The sequence below is a fragment of the Trachurus trachurus genome, assembly GCF_905171665.1.
Source record: "Trachurus trachurus genome assembly, chromosome: 24".
Classification (NCBI taxonomy): Eukaryota; Metazoa; Chordata; class Actinopteri; order Carangiformes; family Carangidae; genus Trachurus; species Trachurus trachurus.
Genome location: NC_139910.1, coordinates 24403238 through 24423032, shown reverse-complemented (window position 1 = coordinate 24423032; position 19795 = coordinate 24403238). Strand labels below are relative to the sequence as shown.

Below are 19795 nucleotides of genomic sequence, written 5' to 3'. Positions count from 1 at the left end.
ATTTCGCACAAATGTCTGACAGTGTACAACGTATTTAATGTTTATGTAGAAAAACTTCTGATTTTACTGAAGAAGAAAAAAACAATGATACTTCATATCTTTTTATTAGAAAAAAATCACTATTGTGCAATCATAACATAGAAATTCATCTCTTGGACAGAGGATGGGAAGATGGGGAATGTTGTTTCCAAGGTGGTCGCTTCCACTCCCATGGCACCTGTGGGGAGAGAAAGACATTGTGTACCGTGATAAACGTTGTCTGTTGGACAGAAGTCCTGCTTGTTGTTCAATGTGCTACATCTATTAAACAAGCTTTAAGTGAACATAAGTATGGTTCCTCTGCATTTTTACCAATGTTAATGATAATGTATCAATATCAACCATGTACTGAAATGGTGTGAGAACATCATGCTTTTCACAATGGTGGAAACTGGAACAAACTCAGTGGAGTAGTGTTGTTAAAAATGTGTTTGAGGACACAGTGGAACAGGATGGACAGTGGTAAGCACGCAATAAAAAGCAGGGTATGGAGGATGGGAAACGTAGATTGCACGTACCTTTCCAGTCATGCTGAGCAATTCTACTCCAGCTTCTTGGGGTTATTGACAGCAACGTAGTGATATAACACAACCAGCAGGAACAATGACACGCCAAGCATGTTGGCAAATATAGCCAGCTGCACGTCTGTCACCATGCTGCCAAGGATAAACACACACAATAGAGCATCTTAAGAAAAATATGTTTGGCAATTGGATGATGGCGCTATCTGTAGATAAGTCAATTTACTATGGAGTCGGGTTTCGTATGTCTTAGCTTTGTTGATTTACGGTGCATGTAATAGTTTTATTTTCACATGAAATTAATTCTAGTCTGAAATCACTAAATTGCACTTTTTTTCCTCAAAAATATGATCAACTATTGATCACAATAATAATAATAATGGGAGTGATGTTCACCCTGATTAGCTGCTTACCTACCACTGTTAAAGATCCCTGTAAGTCACTTTTAATTCACACAAAAATGGTACAAATTGAAAATGATATCGTTATATTGGCAATACGCCAACCAAGGTATTCATTTTTTTACATGCTGATTTGAAACAAAGATTTTCAGTGAAGCATCTTAAATCTCTGGCATACACCTTGATATTTGATATCATATTTCTAACAGTGACAATGTAACAGTCAGTTTTGTGAGTGGACTACGAATCTGTGCAACGTCAACCTGGCTAGCTAGCTAGCTAGCTAGCAGTGGAAGCCTACAGTACCTACAGTGGTTAAACAAACTGATTTTAAGGGATGTAACGTATGAAGCATCAACATAAATACAAAAATAATCATATTGCAAAGTAGTATAGCCACTCATACTACTTACATTATTCCTTAGTGTCGGTTTTTCCTCTCAGTGCTAGCGGTTCCTCAGCTGCTCAGCAGCAAACAGACAGGTCTCTCTTACTTCCGGTTGTAGGGGAAAGCCACGTCACTTTTAGGAGCGCCTAGAAATATTTTTATAGAGCAGTCTCCAATTTATCAATTCGCGAAAATAAAACAAAGAAAATGATAAGCCGTATTCACTTTTCAAGTAACACAATATGATATTAAAATCGTTTCATTTTTTGGAACAGTCCAGCGAATAAAATGCTGTTGTCCGTCATTTCTTTGTCATTGTCCTCCAGGCCGGAGGGGGCGGCACTGAGCTGTGCCGAGCTGAGTGTCCGCTCTCTGTAGGAGTGGCCCAAATGTTTCGACATCACCTCACCCGGCGTGAACGAAAGCGGCTAAGATAGATGGTAGTTGGACTCGGCAGCTAACACTGGGAATTTGCACTTCCATAGGAGGATTTATTAATCTGTACCACCATGGCTCTTTACGAATATGTCACTCAGGATCAGCTCGCGGGCTTTGACAAATATAAGGTATGGTTAAGAGATTGTAATAGCATGTTAGCAGCTAGCCTCTCTCTCTCCCTGTGTGTGTATGTGTGTGTGTGTATGTGTGTGTCACAGCTAGCTGTCACGATCTGCAGGGTGCTCGCCTCGCAAAGAATGGTGAAGTTAGACAGTATTAGGTAGATATCACACCGGATGCTGATGACGATTTCTCACAAAATAAAAGCGTTAATTGTTATTATGATCCACTCTAGTTCGTTTCGTTGTTTTGGTTTAGTTTCGATAGTATCTTCCGTGCTGTTGCTGTTATAATGTTTTGTCAACGGCGTTACTTTGAGTAACCACTGATTGAACGCACAATTAAAGATGAAAAATGTTACTCAAGGACATTTAAGCAGTGATGTTCAAGCCTCAACATAGTGACATTATACATTTGTTTTTAAACCAACGCTATTTTTAAATCTGGAGAACAAGGCAATATAAATATATTGACATTTCAAATGGATTTATTTAGTGTCTGTTCAAGAGGTCTGTGGGGGACAAAGACAGCGATGGCCGGAAGTGTCAGTGTTATTAGGCTGCACTTGACACAGGCGCGGATGTGCTAACAGTTAGCTAAAGGCTTCCTGTGTCTCTGCCTGTGTTTGGTTATTAAAAGCGGCTTTACTAAACATGCTCTCACACATCCACAGGTTGTCTCCTTTTAGCGTAGAGGGCTACATCTTCATTGTACTATTCTTATGCTATTACTGCTATCAGAGAAGAGTAAAATGAGCCAAGTAGCCGCTGTACTGGAGTGGAGTGGGGAGGGAGAACCTCTCAACTTGAACCAGTGGACTGATGGGAAACACAGACAGGGCCTGACAAGTGAAACCACCTGTAGAAGCTCCTCACTGACCCTGGAGTTGTGTTATTACAGTGCCATATCATATTGTGTGTCACACAAACCTTCTATCATAAAGCTGAGCATCACTGTTTTAATGTATGGAGGCTATAAAGGAGTGGCATTTATTTATCTAAGGATCGAACAAGACAAGTTCATATTCATAAAGTGGATATATTTTGACTTTAACACATGTTTATCAGCATTACTTGTAACACTGTATTCTAATACACTTTTTATAAGTCTGTATTTATTCATTTTCTTGTTCTTTGTCTCAGCCAAAGTTACTGAGCTTCTGTTTAAGATCTCCTCCTATGATTATTACAGCTCCCTCAGGCTGTTTATCATGAAAGGCCTTCTTCCTGTAATTGCTTGTTAATTGGCTGGCTACTGTGCCTGGACCATGAGTTGCTGGAGGAGAGCGGAGGATGACGAATGACAGTGAATGAAAAGATTGTGGCTCCCTTCGACACTGTGCTTGTTTTCTCAAACAGAGCACAAATGTGCCCAGACCCCGGCGTGCGAGTGGAAGGCACATGAGAGAGAGAGACTGTTCTGCTGATTGTCTCGCTGTGTTTTTCATGCTATACCTCAATTTTGTCACAGTTAACACTTCACAGTGTCAGCTCCCTCAGTATGAGAGCAAATTCTGGTTTCTGTTTCCAGTTATCTTCGTACTACACCCTCTGTCTCTGCACATGTGGTGATGATTAATCACATAGGTCGAGGGATACATTCTTTTCATATTACATAACATGACTGAGTTAATCCTCGGTGGACACTCTTGGCGAAGGGTTTCAGTGTAGCCAAAATCTGTTTTGTTTTTTTATCGTGAAAATTCAAATCCTCATGATGGATTAGATAATTAATTTTGCAGGCAAAACACAAGCTGCATTGTAGCATCAATCTGTCCCCTTGGTCGGCTGCATTTGTGGCGGTTGTTTAGCTGGGACAAGGGCTCAGTTAAAAATGAGAAATGAACTATTTTTAATCCAAAATGTAGATTCAAGTGATGCAGGTGTGAGAACAAATTTAAATCAATCACAGAAAACAGCCCTTCAAGAAATGTGACGTCATAGAAGCTACATTCACTCCTCAGTGGAAAACCTAGTTTGAGAAAACACACAAAAAGCAGCTTCACAGATCTCATATAGTTAAACATTTTGGCAAACTGGCCCACTGCCATAATCCCTATAGTTTTATGAGTAGGTTTATTTCCTTTAATTGTCGGTGCAAGCTATTTTTAGAACGGCGGAGCAGAGTCGCGAGCTGCTCAGAGCTACACTACGGAGGCTAATGGGATTTCTTGGTTTCCCTCATCAAACTCATCAAATACACAATCCAACAACTCCAAAACGCTCTCGTGGAAAAGTTGTGACCTGCACATTCACCACGCTATGAGATAATAACGGAACGTTACGAGGCAGAGTTGTTTCCGAGGTTTTGGAGTTGTTGGATTGTGTGAGTTTGATGAGGGAAACCAAGAAATCCCATTAGCCTCCATAGTGTAACTCTGAGCAGCTAGCGGCTCTGCTCTGCCATTCTAAAAACAGCTTACACCGACAATTAAAGGTAACAAACCTACTCCTAAAACTATAGGGATTATGGCAATGGGTCAATTTGCCAAAATGTTGAACTATCCCTTTAAACAGTCTGAGTTCCAGTGGAGGTACATTACACCACAGCGCTCACACTTGTGTGTCATGCCTGGATAAAGTTACCAAGAATGGCATCAGGTTTGTTTTGATGTGTATGATGACAGACTTCCAAAATTATCCACGAAAGCAAGTTACACGTGAGGCCATGTGGTGTGTGTGTTTATAAGCACTGCTTTAATGTCAATGTGTCATATATGAAAAATGCAAGAAGTAGATGAACTCTGTGTATGTGTGTATGATTATCACTGACTAATAAAATGACGTGTGTGTTTGCAGTACAGCGCAGTGGACTCCAATCCCCTCTCTATCTACGTCATGCATCCTTTCTGGAACTTTGTTGTGAAGGTAAGACAGACCTGTCCAGCTCGATCTGTGTGTGTGTGTGCGTGTGTGTGCGCACTGCATCATTAATGAGGGTTCAAACTGTCTGCTGTGATACAGTAACAACACGGCCTCACACAGCCCCTCCTTCCTCTTTGTGTCTGTGTCAGAACGCATCAGTCTCTGATTGTAAAGGTCTGTTCTGGACTGTGGAGACAGTGTGTTGTTTTAAAAGCCCATCGTGTACCTGGTAACATGCACAGGCTGTTCTTCTCCTTTCAGATAAATGGGACATTTTCCTTGTGAGCAGCGACTGATACACTTATTTACTTATCTTTATCAAACCTTTGTTTTCAACGTCTATCTGTGCTTCACTGAGACCCGACAGCGATTTTAAGAAATTCATGTCGGCTCTCCCTAAAATCCTCGCTGTCTATCTGCACAGAATGTGTGACAAAAATAATTACTGTCTCATTATGTAATCAGTGTCGTTATTAGGATGAGAGGACTGTATTTAAGAGCTAAAGTGACGTGTTAATTAATTCGTTTTCATCATCTTTTTCTCTTTGTCCAGTTTCTACCGACATGGTTGGCTCCAAACCTCATCACATTCACAGGCTTCATGTTCCTCGTCTTGAACTTTCTCATGTTGGCCTTCTACGACTTTGACTTCTACGCCTCTGGTAAGTCTCACTCACTGTTTGTCCTCCACCTGGCTGTCGCTGAGGGAGTGTCGTTCAGTTTATCTCCTCCTTAAGCGCACCAGGGAGGAAAACCATGAGGGTGTAACCTTGTTTGTGTAAGGCAAATTCCATCATGTGGCACGGCACTTCCTGAGATGGGACAGACACACACACACACACACTACAGGTACAAAGGTGTAGAACATAAACCCAGACCGATGCAGCTGGACAGCTCTACTCTATCATGTCTTTCTCCCAATCTAGTTTTGCTAGGTGACTAAAAAGAGGTAATGTAAACATGCACACACACAGACACACACACACAACTCTTACTTTGACCTCTACAGTGATGTCACACCAACGTGTGCTGTCAGGAGTTCGCACTTGTTAATGGTTCACCAAAATAACTAAAGACTACACTGAAATATGTGACTAAAAGTACAACCTCAATCCAATAAAAGTTTATCTTTTATCAGTACACCAGTAACCTGCAGTTCAGAGCAAGATTGTAAAATTAATTGTCAACACAGATTGCTCAGCTTTAACCTGTTGTGTGTAAAGAATCATTTTACATGGCAAAAAAACACCTGCAGGAAGTGACCGAACACAAGCTGAAACAGAGTTGTAGCAGTGCTCCGGATGTACAGGAAGAGCTGTATTAACATTAACAGGGGACACTGTCCTCGAAAGTGACACCACACACAATTTGATATTTTGCAACCTCGCATTGAAAACAGAGGAGTACAAGCTGCCGACCGAGCACAAAGGTTATCTGTGGTACGTTGTGTTTGAGTGACTGATCAGACAGTGAGAGGACATTGTGTGAAGTCAACCACCGCTGCTTTTTGCTTGGATCAGATTCAGATGGGGTCCTGCATGTTCAGCTGGACTGCCAGTGACTGCACAGTGTCATGTTTCACACCACGAAACATGGTGGTGGGAGTGTGTTGATACTGGGCTGCATGAGTAACATAAGTGTAGAGTAGGTAACGTTTACAGATGACACTGGACTTCAGGTTTGTACCCAAACACTGAATGACAAGATGAGGACAGGAACTTTCTAACACAACACAGGGTTCATACACATTTTAGTCAACACATTTCCATGACTTTTCCATGACTTGGCATTAAGTTTCCATGAGTATAAATGACCTCTAAAATGTCAATGTATGCATGAAATATAGGAATAAATTATGTAAAAAAAAAAAGAAAATGAAAATCATCATCTTGACAGCTGCACTTTCAGATATTGTCCCACTCTATTGAATATAAAAGGAGACTCCTACCTGCTTGAGCTTTACACTGCTGACTTGTATAATCAGAACAGACATGTCCTGTGATTTTCAGCCTTCTATCCATTATATTTAACCTACCTTTTACAGCGAGCTGAGAATATGACTGCCAGATATTGTCCCTAAAAACAGCTTGCACCCATAATTAAAGGTAACGAACCTACTACAAAAACTATAGGGATACGGCAATGGGCCAATTTGCCAAAATGTTGAACTATCCGTTTAAGCAGAAGGCAGAGCAACAAAGCTGTGAAGAATCATCTGCGAAGAAGCAGATCATCTCACCACAGATTTGCATCATCCATGCCCAGGCGGTTCAGGCTCATACAGGAAGTGAAAGGAGCAGCAGACATCACTAATGAAGGGTGTAGTGTTAAAAAAAAAAAAAAATCATATAAAATCTAACACTAACCAGTGAGCAGGGGTGTCATCCGCTCTAATGTTGCCTTTAAGTCTCTGCTGTGTCTCTGTGTGGTTCCATGTATATTTACATTATTTGTGTCTCAGCTGCAGGACATGCACACGTGCCCAGTTGGGTCTGGGTTGCTGCAGGGATCTTCAACTTCTTGGCCTACACACTCGGTGAGTCCTGACCCCTGTGACCCCCCCCGTCTGTTATTTTTTCCTCTCTCTGCCTTTTTTAGAGGCACAAAAGGGGAAATTCTTCTAGTGTGGTGTCTCTAAAGAACATAAAGAACATCTTTATAACTAGTGAGGGAGGGGGGCGTTGTAGTCTGTGTGTAACATCCTGGAGAGATAATGTGTGTTTAATATGTGCTGGGAGGTGAAGTCATGTCGTTCTTGCATCAGGTAAACACACCTACATCAACATGATGCCACAGCAGACTCATCAGTTGAAAATGTGTGTGTGTCAGGAGCTGTTGTTGTGGAGACACTGCTACACTATTTACACTGTCCAGACGCTTTCAGTCATCTGGACACAGTCAATATTGAGAAAATGTCAAGAGCTTCAGTTGTAATTCACAAGATATTCCATGAAGTCAGATGGAAACACACACAGCTCGACTACCTAAGTACAGTCAAATCCTCACTCGTCAAATTGTGTCTCTGTGTGCGTGGACATGGACTCTGTGAACCAGAAGATTTTAAAATCTTGCTGACCATTTTGTGATCCATTAAAAATAAAACAAGTCTCCATACGGTGATTGTTTCTCTTTTATGAGGACGTGTTGTGCAGAGCGCTTCCATATGCGGATGAAATAAGCGCAGCTCAGATGAAAGGTTGTCACAGACACGTCAGTGGTGGGAAGCAGGAATGTGGCTCTTTGTGCAGTTATGTGAGTGTGGGCAGCAGCGTTGCGAGACGAAGAAAAGAAAATCCTTGCACTTTGTATGTTTGTGTGTTTTTAATTACTCACATGAACATGTTCGGCGTGTAACCGTCGTCGCCTCCTTGTTGTGTGTAGACGGTGTCGACGGTAAACAGGCGCGTCGCACCAACTCCTCCACGCCACTAGGGGAGCTGTTCGACCACGGCCTGGACAGCTGGGCGTGCATCTTCTTCGTGGCCACCGTGTACTCCATATTTGGGCGCGGCGAGAGCGGTGTGGGCGTGGCCACGCTGTATTACATCCTGTGGGTGGTGCTGTTCTCCTTCATCCTGTCTCACTGGGAGAAGTACAACACGGGCATCTTGTTTCTGCCCTGGGGATACGACATCAGCCAAGTGGTACAGACGCTCACACACTCTGACAGTAAACACATCCGCATCAACGTTAACAACATTAATGACTCGCCTGCGTCTGCTTGTCTCCTCTCCTTCCAGACCATCTCCCTTGTTTACGTGGTCACTGCTGTGGTCGGCGTGGAGACATGGTACCAGCCCATCCTGTTCCACTTCCTCTACAGAGACCTGTTCACCTTCATGATCATCGGTGAGCTGTGATTGGTCCATCTGAAAATGTTAATTCACTTTCCTGTGGCAGCCACGTTAATTGATGTTGGTTTCTTTCCAGCCTGTTCCTTCACCGTGACCTTACCCATGAGCCTCTACAACGTCCTCAAGTAAGTTAGGTTTTCTTCAGTGTTGTGTTTAGAGCAGTAAAATGACTTTGACACCTCTGATTTAGAGCGTTTGTGTTAGTTTCACCCAGTGCACTGACTTGGTGTGTGTGTGTGTGTATGTTACGGCAGGGCTTACCGCAGTAACACTCTGAAGCACAGCAGCCTCTACGAAGCTTTCCTGCCCTTCCTCTCGCCCGTCCTCCTCTTCATCTTGTCCACCATCTGGGTGGTGTACTCTCCATCCAACATCCTCGAGCTGCAGCCCAGGATCTTCTACCTCATGGTGGGAACGGCATTCGCTAATGTCACGGTAAGAGTCTGCTGAATTTACACAGACACACACACAGCAACATCAAACATATTCAACATGCATCTAACAACATAGAAATAGATCAAAACATAAAATCAGTATGTGCATACTACATATGTCTCAACTTTTAATACACACACTATAAATTCATATCACAACTAAAATAAATGATTAAGTAGCAACCCAAAACAAAGAAAAACAAAAGAAAAACTATATTAAATAAAGTTTTTGTTATTGCCAAATCTTTTTGCAAATAATGATGTTTGATGAACAGTATGTATCTCAAATTAAGCTGCCCTTGACTTTTAAATATGAAGGCTTTCCCAAGCAGGACAATAGTATTTAACAACATATTTTGTCCTTCTTGAAAACCCCAAATAATATTAATGGGGGATAATGACAAATAAGTCCTTGGTCAAATGACCAAAGTGCCACCTGGTGCCAAAAAAGAACAACATCTGGACAAAACCAAAACAAATGCATAATGTCTTCCGCCTCATCCCCACAAAATCTACATTCATCATCATCTGTTATTCTCCATATTTTAAGTATCTTCCTTGTTGGTAATATCTTATAAAACATTTTTAACTGAAAAATCTATAAATAAGTTAAACAAGATGATTTATACACATTTAAAAAAAAAAATTCAACCAAGGGAGTGGAGTATCAAAAATATTTTTCCAATATGCTTTAAAATAATATGAGTGGGCACTGGGCAGCTCTATTTTTAGAATTGAAAATCAGAGCATAAATCCAGAGTCCTCACGTCTCCATGTTTGTGTTTATGTTGCAGTGTAAACTCATCGTGTGCCAGATGAGTAACACGCGTTGCCAGGCGCTGAGCTGGCTGCTGCTGCCCATGTTGGCGGTGGTGTTGTTAGCGGTCACAGGGGTTGTCGGCAACGAGACGCTGCTGCTGTACCTGTGGACGGCTGCTGTCATACTAGCACACATACACTACGGCGTATCGGTGGTAAGCACACACCTACGGATGACTGACTTTTTCCTCTTCGTGTTGGTGCTGATTAATGTTTGAGACTACAGCGGGATACAAAATAACGGTGTTTTCCTCCCCATCGCCAGGTACAACAGCTCAGCAACCACTTCAGCATCTTCGCCTTCTCTCTGAAGAAGCCCAACAGTGACTGACAGGAGGAGGAACGAATCGGCTTGAAAGGAGCGGAGGTTTAAGCTCCTCCCCTCCTCTACTCTACCGACACTTCACTCTCATCACGGCGGAAACTTAACCCCCTCCCCTCCATCCATGAGGGTGCACCAATGGAACGGACTATGGCCCTCTTTTTCCACGGTCTCCAAACACATGTAAAGATTCAACACGCACACCCATCCCTAAACCAACCAACCAACCAAGCCCCGGTCTCTGCGATGGGGGGCGGGCCCAGGGGCTCTGGCTTCCGTCATTGGTGATTGGCTAAACTGGTTGAGCCAATGAGGTGCAATTGTTTCCTACGGAAATGTGCTTCAGTCATGAGGACAGGAGCCCAGACGAGCCATGCAAACACACACACACATACACATTCACACACTGTTCTGCTCTCGTGCAGATCATTTATATCTTGTGGCAAGTACAATAGAATCACAGCCACACACACACACAGTTGCACTCACATAGTATTATGAATGTACAAAATGCCTTGGGGAAACGCCATTTCAGTTTATTACATTAACAGGAATGCCTAAAGTAGTGTTGTTTCAACTTATCCAAACCTCTCAACTATGGCCACATGTGGCTCAAACATCCACAGCTGTGTCCAAAGTTTAAAGGTTCATTCACCTGTTTATCATTGGGAGAATTTTCAGTTGGAAATCTCAGTGATATGTTAATAACTATATATATATACTGTATATGTTAAAGGGGTTTGGGGCATTTTATTTTCAAGGAAATGAAACTTTAAAAAAAAAAGAAAAGGTGATGGTCCTGTAAAACATTGTACAAACTTCCCTCTAATTAATTCCACATTCAGCTCTGTAATGACGCCCGTCATGACTAAACCAAGTTGAATTTTGACCAACCAGGGCAAGAACTGACCAGGGTAACCTCTGACCTTTGGAACTCTACTAACCTTTGACCTCTGTCTGAGCACTGGCCTCCCAGCTCTCCCTTCCCTCTGAGGTGTCGTGTCTTCATGCTGATTCGTTCTGTTCTCTCTCTTTCTTTTTTTTTTAAATAATCATCCATTAGATTTATCTGTTGGTCTGTTGCCACGGCAACGGTGTGTGTGGTTTAGTTGCGCAGTGCTTGAATGAAGAGTGTGTCCAAAAACCAGGAAACGGAGCGGACTCACTCTGAAGGAACAAGCAGCTGCACGGGGACACCGCAAACACCACAACACCGCCTGGTGCCACACTAACACACACACACACACACACACACACACACACACACACACACACACACACACACACACACACACACACACACACACACACACACACACACACACTTACCAGTCTCATACCTTTGATACTGTCTTTAGGAAAACTTGTGTATTATTGTTTGTTTTTTGTTTTTTTCAGTCTGTTAAACACTGTTCCTCTGTGATTCATGTCTCCATGGTGAGGATGGATTCAGTCGTGGCTGCAGACTGGACTTGGCTTCTCATCGAGCTGATTTTCACTGCATGGCCAAAAAAAGAGGAAACCATTCAGTTATTTTTTCATATTTCAACATAAACAGTTAGTCAGTGTTTTTTGTTTTTTTGTTTTTTTGCAGTGGCAGTTTGGAGGAAATAAGTGTAACCTCAACCTTTCAAATCCCCTTTGGTCTTGTTGTTGAAAAGTCTAGAGTCCTGTTGATTTGTGTGGACGTTGAACGAAAGAAAAGAAAAGTCACGGCTCCACTCGTGAGTTTGACAGTTCAGGTTTGACCTGATTAAAACCTGTGGAAGTGGAGAAAAGACTGTGAGTTTCCAGTGACTTTTCCAAAAGCTTAACTCTCAACCAAACTGGAGAAATGTAAGTCCATTGAGGCCGTTGGCTCTGTGGTTTACACATCACAACTCACTTTCACCGGACAACAACAAAAAAACAAAAAGAACCCACAACAACAAAACGACAGGTGGATCAGATGTACCGGTACTGCGGTTTCAGTGTTTATGAAGTAAACATGTTAGAATAAACCAGAATATCGACTGTAACAACTGTAACAAGTAAAGCCTTTGCGCTTTTGCCTTGTGAATGGAAAGTTCACTTTGGGGTAAACTGACTGAACATGAAGTCTGAATGTGAATGTCCGGTCACAGTGAGAAGGTTCACAGGAAACATCAGATGCACGGGGGCAAAACGTACAAACCACCTGTAACTTCAGATATATACGAAAGCGTTTTTATCACTTGTCCAGAAGTTTTGTACATTTAACTGTTTCTGAGCAACAGTGAACACGTCTGGGAGGAACAAACACATTCAACTCTACTGCCATAAATACCCAACAAAGTAGCCCATGTTGGTTTCCACTGAGACTGGAGAAAAGCTTGCACGCAGCCATAAGCACATCATTATAGCTGAGATTTTAATTTGATGAGCCCTGTGTGAAGAACCGCCCACATCTGTGACTGTGGACACTGTAGATTGTAGTGACGTGAGAACAACTGACTGTGAGATTTCACCACCAAATAAAAAAGGTGGGCAAATGCACTGTGGGGGTATGTGCAGACATTGTGTACTGTTTATGTATGGGTGTATACTCTGTATGTGTGGATATCTGTGTAAATACATACATTATTTCGTCATTTTTATTTTACTTTGTTTCATTTTTTTTTAAATGGGGTTTTGTTATTTACTGGTAGGCCGATTTCTCCAAACACTTTACACGCAAAGTGGTGGATAAGGAGACGACGTCCATCAGCAGTGCTCTGTCTCTCTCTTACTGTCAGATCTAAACCCTGTTAAGCTGCAGAACTGTCCAGCTTCCTACATCTGACAAGGGTTTTTTTTTTTTTTTCTTAAATAATTTTCATCTCTGCTGCACTGCTCACTGATGGATCGTGCTTCAGGTCCTAACTCTGGGATGGTTTGGAGGCTGCTAACACTACAAATAATGCTAAATGCAAACGAGGCATTTCATATCATCATTAGAAAAAGAATCTGTCAGCAGAGTGAGATGAACTGTGCCATTCAAATACAGAAAAAACTAAACAAATTCAAGGCAGAAAAACGAGAACAAACATTAAAAAGTCTCTCTTCCAGCTGGCAGATTGAAACTCCTCAGTTTACTTAGAATCAGACTTTCATTTTTGCAGCTATTTTTCTGGGCATTTTTTGTAGTGTGCTCCTCAGCGTTACTCACCACTTTCTAAGACAAACTTTCTTAATTCTCCCCCTGGATCAATGAATCAAGCTGTTGAAATTTGTGACTAAGTTGTTGTAAAATGCTGCTCTGGCAAACACTCCAGGGCCTCGGTGTGGCTACTTGTGCTGTTGTATTTAACCAGTGAAAGAAAGGACTGTCCAAAAATAAAAGTGAATTTTTCTTTAACCACGTCGCTGTGTCAGAGGCCACAACTTTTGTGAAAGCTGTTCAGAGGTCAAGAAAAGGTCTTTTAAACATCAAAGCAGCACGGAGCAGCTATGAGCCCAACATCACCTGCACCATGGTAGAGTTATTTCATTAGACACCATAGAGTTTAAATCTTAAAGTTTGCAGCTCCATCAACATGTTCCCCAGATAACTGCTCATTTATTTCCAACAAAATCTCACACTTCTCCCCCCAGTTGAAACAAATATTAACTCTAACTAGTACCAAAACTAAATGACTGACAAATAGTTTTTCAGGAACTTTTATGTGAACACACATTTTAGAAACAGTTTGTTTTACTGTAAAGGAGACCGAACGAGCTCTTTACACAAGCATCTGGCTTTGACAGTATTTATCAAACCACTGAAGACTGAAAAATGGTATTTGTTTGACATTTAGTGAGTTGCCGTAGTGAAGCTTCAGTGCATTAGGACACTTTTACACTGTTCAGTTAATTTATTTATTTATTTATTTATTTATTTTGAACATTAAAAAAAATCAAATTTAAAAACAAAAAACAGAATACAAACAAAAGAACAGTGTCTGAAATAGAGCAGGTAGAAGTAAAACTTATATGAGCCACCCCTTTCTTACTTATCTATTAATAAATTAAACAGCTTCATAAATCAATTTACAACCCAATATAAACATACAAACAACTATCCCCAATTTATTTAGTAATAATTATTATATAATTATTAGTTATATAATAATTTAACAAACAAACAAAATCATCCGTTAACACAACTCCTCCTCCTCCTCCTCCTCCTCCTCCTCCTCCTCCAGTGCAAGCTATCATACAGGTACGTTACTGTATAAACTTGAGAATTTAAAAAGCTTTTTTCCTCCCTAATCCAGTTCAGGGTCCAATTTTAGATCATCAACACTCCCCCAATCCAACAGCAGCAGACTTCAGATGAATAATTTAGTTTTATAGATAAAACCAAACCACTAGATTTACATCAGACCAACCCTATGCAGACACACAGGTGAAAGCTCGTTGAGATAAGACCTAGTAGTAAATCAATGTGCACTCTATGTAGTCTCCAGCAGATGGAGCTGTAGATCAATACATGTTGTAGCCTGCATGGTTTGTCCACTGGTTACAGTAAAAGTCTTCAGAATCACAAATGTCATGATTCTGCACCTTTTCCCTCTAAAGAGACGTTCACAGGTAACAACAGAGCCGTTTATTTCATTTCTTCCTCACTGTGTGAACAACAAACTGTATGTGCTGAACTCAACACCTCTGACTCATGCAGCTCTGCTCTCTGTTACAGACTTCATTAGTAATTGATTGTCTCCTCACTCGCAAGTTTGTCTGGCAGGAAAGGCGTCTGTGTGCGCGCATGTGTGTTTGTTTTTATCGTCTCTGCTCTCACAGCAACTCTTGAAGCCCTGCGGGCATCATATGCGAGACGTTTGGGATGGAGTGTTGACTCAGAGTGAATGAAAACTTTCAAACAGAGAAAACTCTAAAAACCCTTGAAAAGTCGTTAAGAGAAAGTGCCAGAAAACATCAAAGTGGGAAGCTGTATGGCGGGTTTGTCTTTAATAATGGCTTGTATATCACCAAGTCAGTATGTTTGAAAGTGGAGGCCCAGCATGTCTGTCTTGGATCGGCCTTCTATTGTGAATGTGTAGGTGCTGAGTTCTGCCTGTCAAAACAGCTGGCAGCACATCATGATGGCTGCTTATCTTGACGGGATCTTTTTCATCCAGAAATATGACTCTCATCGAGCAATGATTCATCCAAACAATGTGCTGTAAGCAAGCCAGAGGGTTGCTCGTCCGTTAAATATGTGATCCACCTCTTTGTCTGGGAACAGCCTGATGCAGCAGAGTTAGCAGTGGGGCAAAAACTTTGGGGGACTTAAAGCCACCATGCAATGATCCAGAAAATACTATATCAATAGATGTTCTGCACATTTGGTTTCACATCAACCATGTTTCTCTGTAATATATCCATAGTTGTATTTGTCTGACTCCAATCAACTGAAGTTGTTTAAATCTGTAAAGGAATATACCAAAACCTCTGAGCAGCAAAAAGTCACAGTCTTCAACTTTGACACACCTCCAAAGAAAAAAAGCGTGGCTTGTGTTTGTTTTTTAGTTTACATCTTGTCACCCTTATGTTATGTATTACTATTACTATTTTATTTAGTGTTTTTGTGTGAGTGTTTGGGGGTCGTTGCTGGTCCATTGTTATGCCCCTTAAGGCCAACATGGCTGGGCCCTAACATCATAACTTTAATGCTTTATGGATGGAGGCATCATGACGAGAAAATGAATGAGTCACCAGGAATACAGATTTTTTACCTCGCACACAGATGTATATGAACATACACTGAATGTCTATACTGATGTATATGTGTATATAAATAAAATTGTGTTTGTAAAAATTATATATGAAACCTATCACAGTATCTATACAAATGCATGTTTATATTGCAGACATATGTCACAAAAAATATACTGTTTATCCATCTGATAGCCTGCCAGTATGACATACTATATGATATTATATATTGGCTGAGACTATTCCCAGAAGGTGAAGTTACACATGTTTAAAATCAAATAAATATAGGCTGCAGTTTCCCATAAAGTTGGAATAATTTTGTTTTTTAGACACATTTCTTTTTTTCTTCCTATTTTAAAGGTTAATTGTGGTTTAATTTTTACAGTGATATGTTTGGGAGAGATTGGTCAATAAAGTTTTGAGAAGATATACACTTTATCTATCAAGAATAAATCACTTTGTCACAATCATTTCACGAGAAGAAGTAAAAAAAATATATATATATATATATATATATATATATATATATATATATATATATATATATATATATATATATATATATATATATATATATATATATATATATATATATATACATACCTAGGCCTATGTTTTAATAAGCTTGCATATACATGCATACATTCATTAAATAACTATAATCTTTTTTTTAATGGACATTTCAGATATTACATATTTACATCCTCATAACTTATCATATTTCCAGAAGATGTGTGATTATAGGTGTTAGAGTATATAAGAGACCGTTTCTCATGATATAGGGACATATGTCATGTAATACATTTCTGTGCAAATGGCTCATGACTGAACCACAAAGTACTGCTGAATGATTTTTGACTTTCTGACCACCACCTGGTCCCTGCAGCCATGACAAAATGCACAAACAGGTCCTTTAAAGCCACAACACAATAGAAAAGGTCTTACTGTGTTTTGGGGCCATCAGGGTTAAAAACCAGATTAAAAAATAATACACTTAAATAATATAGAAAAGTTTGGACACATCTTCTCATTCAATGGTCTTTCTTTATATTTATAACTTTCTACATTGTAGATTCAGACATCAAAACTATGACGGCACACATATGGAGTTATGTACAAAAGTGTTTAAAACAAAAGTGTTATCTGTCACCTGACCTAAACCCAGCTGAGATGGTTTGGGATGAGTTGGACCACAGAGTGAAGATAAAACAGCCGACAAGTGCTCAACTCCTCTGGGAACTCCTTCAAGACCGTTGGAAATCCATTCCAGGTGACGACTTCATGAAGCTGATGACAGAAAGTCAAGGGTGTGCAAATCACAGCAAAAGATGGCTACTTCGAACAATCTAAAATATAAAACATATTCTGCTTTGTTCAACACTTTTTTGTTTACTACATATTTCATCATGTGTTCCTTCATAGTTGTGATGTCTTCAGTTTGAATCTACAATGTAGGAAGTAATGAAAATAAAGAAAGAACATCGAATGCGAAGCTGTGTCCAAACTTTTGACTGGTAGTGTACACAGTGACTTCACATCAAAATAAAGCATCATTTTTTAATGATGTGACTCAGCAGTTACGGCGCACGCACTAAACTTATCATTGTCTCCATGAATTAACTTGGCGGAGCTTGGCAGGGAAACGATAAAGGTCACTGTTATGAGATAAGCTGGCTTCTTTTTGTTGGTCAGCCTGCTGTGAAGGTTAAGCTCCTGTGTGCTGATGTTAGAGACACAGAGTCCCTCTGGTCAGGGCGTCTTTTAGTGAATTAGCTGGTGTTGATTCTGAACTGACAGTTAATCAGATGTGGCATCAATTAAACAGCGTTGGGCTCGGGTTGCTGCCCTGCGGTACTGGACGTTTTGTGCGCTGCTGACCCCCGTGACTCGTACACACAGACACACACTGGGATGGCGAGCAGCCGGAGACTAGTTAACCACCGCGCCACCCTGGACCGCGCTCCCCCTGCGAGGTGACACTCAATTATGGATGACCATCATTAGAAACCAGACACGCAGGAACACAGGCTTACCCAGACTGACAAACACACACACACACACAAACACTGTGATGGACACAACGATTATTCTCAGAGACACCCAAGACTATTGAAGTGCTAATGGGGTAACACCATCCATTTCAATCCATAACCAGTGCAACTGTAAGCCCTGTGGCCTCAGGGTGACCATCAATATACATTTTCCATAGCAGTATGATTATAACCAAGTTAAAATCAGTGTCTTATTATAATATTTACCCATTCTAATCACATTTGATGGAAAAAATAATTTACCTCTTTCAGGAAACTGTGTTATATGTTAATCCTGTCTACTGTGTCTGGAAGTTGATGTTGGGGTCAGGGGCATATTGTCTCAGCTCTTAATCCTGCATTTGTTCCATGAAAGCACAAACACAAAGGACACATCTTTCATCAGTGATTAGAAAGGGGATTAAGCTCCTATACATCAGAATGATGGCATAGGCAGCCATGCACCCACAGCGTGCACATACACACATCCAAGTAGGGTATTAGCTTTCAGAGTGGAATCTGGGTATGTCAGTTTTCAATGTGTTTCACTGCTGACACTTCATCCACATCTCTATTGTCTCTGTTCACTTTCTCTTTCCCCCTTTTATTAACCATGATAGCCACACATGGCTCTGTGGCAGTGTGTCATAGCAGTGATCGGTCTACCACTTCAGTCCACACTGAAGTATCTCAGAATCTATTGCATTATTGTACAAACATGTGTTTCTCTTATTGGATTAATTCAACAACTTAACATGTCATCCTGCTCAACACCATCATCAGGTCAAAGTTTCTGAATACTCACAAAACTGCTATACTTTGTGTGCTAATTGTGGTGCAAAACTACAACTGATGAAAATTCCAATTTAACATCAGTATATTGGCATCACGAGCAGGTTAACACTGATTAGCTGTTTGCCTGGCTACAGACTGCTGTGGTTTTAAAACACAAAGTGACTGACAGAAATGGCACACAGTCAAACATACAGGTTGGAAATAGATTCATTGATAGTGGCACGAATGGATTCCAATACACCTCTGCAGGTATACTGTAGCCATTTAATAAAGATACACAAGGGGAAAGAGGAGAAGGACCGGAGGGAAATAACAGAAAAGTAAGTTAATAAATGCAACACAGAGTCAAGTGGTCAAATTGAAATGAATGAAGATGGGATGTTGATTCACAGGCTCCTGGAGTCCCAGCGTACAGGTCTGTCAGTCCTGAGGCTCCTCTAATAAGTAACCAGCTCAACCCTAAAATAACAAACGTCAAACGATTTAGCAACTAGACCAAGTCCAGGCATGTTTTGTGTCTCTAATAATGCAAACACACCCACATGAACACACAGATGACTAACTCTCAGTGACCACAAGTGGACGTTTCTATAGCATCTTAGCTAACCAGGTATAACAGCAGCTGAAACCTTAATGCAACCTATCCTACACTCTGCTGCAGAGAGCAAATTATACAGCACAATGACTATCAGGGGGGTCGACTCTGTCTGCAGGGTGTAAAGGAACCCAGCACGGTGCAGGTGCCTCACTGTTACTAATTGTGGTGCAAAACTGCAACTGTTGAAACTGACTTTGTTCTAATTTAACATCAGTATATTGGTATCGCAAGCACGTTAACACTGATTAGCCGTTTGCATGGCTACAGACAAAGACAAAGTGACTGACAGAATTGGCACAGTTGCACAGTCATACATACAGGTTGGACATAAATTCACTGATGGTGGCACTTTTGGTGGAATTTGATCTGGCTGAGTTGAAATATATTATTTCTCGGTGCTAGGTATCAAGCTAAAAATATGTAATTGATGTAATGACAGCAACAACACAGCTTTTGTGCCCTTCTGTATAAAAACATT

At 40.8% G+C, this 19795-nt stretch overlaps 2 protein-coding genes across 3 annotated transcripts; one reads left to right on the top strand and one right to left on the bottom strand.

Moving 5' to 3' along the window:
* Window positions 1-88: 88 nt before the first annotated feature.
* Window positions 89-1596, bottom strand: ost4 (oligosaccharyltransferase complex subunit 4 (non-catalytic); the record flags this gene model as incomplete). Of its 2 annotated transcripts, XR_014596417.1 has the most annotated exons (3): window positions 89-217; window positions 558-695; window positions 1375-1596. XR_014596417.1 is itself a non-coding variant. In XM_084000586.1 (2 exons), one exon carries the CDS (start codon window positions 692-694, stop codon window positions 581-583), a length of 114 nt encoding a protein of 37 aa, XP_083856712.1. In that variant the 3' UTR covers window positions 89-217; window positions 558-580. The 2 variants fall into 2 exon arrangements, 1 of the variants encoding a protein (XP_083856712.1); XM_084000586.1 differs by lacking the exon at window positions 1375-1596 and having other exon boundaries at window positions 558-694.
* Window positions 1597-1659: 63 nt separating this feature from the next.
* selenoi (selenoprotein I) lies at window positions 1660-13558 on the top strand. The gene is made up of 10 exons (XM_084000585.1): window positions 1660-1915; window positions 4706-4774; window positions 5325-5433; window positions 7233-7307; window positions 8153-8415; window positions 8512-8620; window positions 8702-8750; window positions 8880-9060; window positions 9854-10033; window positions 10144-13558. The coding sequence occupies exons 1-10, from the start codon at window positions 1859-1861 to the stop codon at window positions 10249-10251; spliced, it is 1200 nt and encodes a 399-aa protein (XP_083856711.1). The 5' UTR covers window positions 1660-1858; the 3' UTR covers window positions 10252-13558.
* Window positions 13559-19795: the final 6237 nt, after the last annotated feature.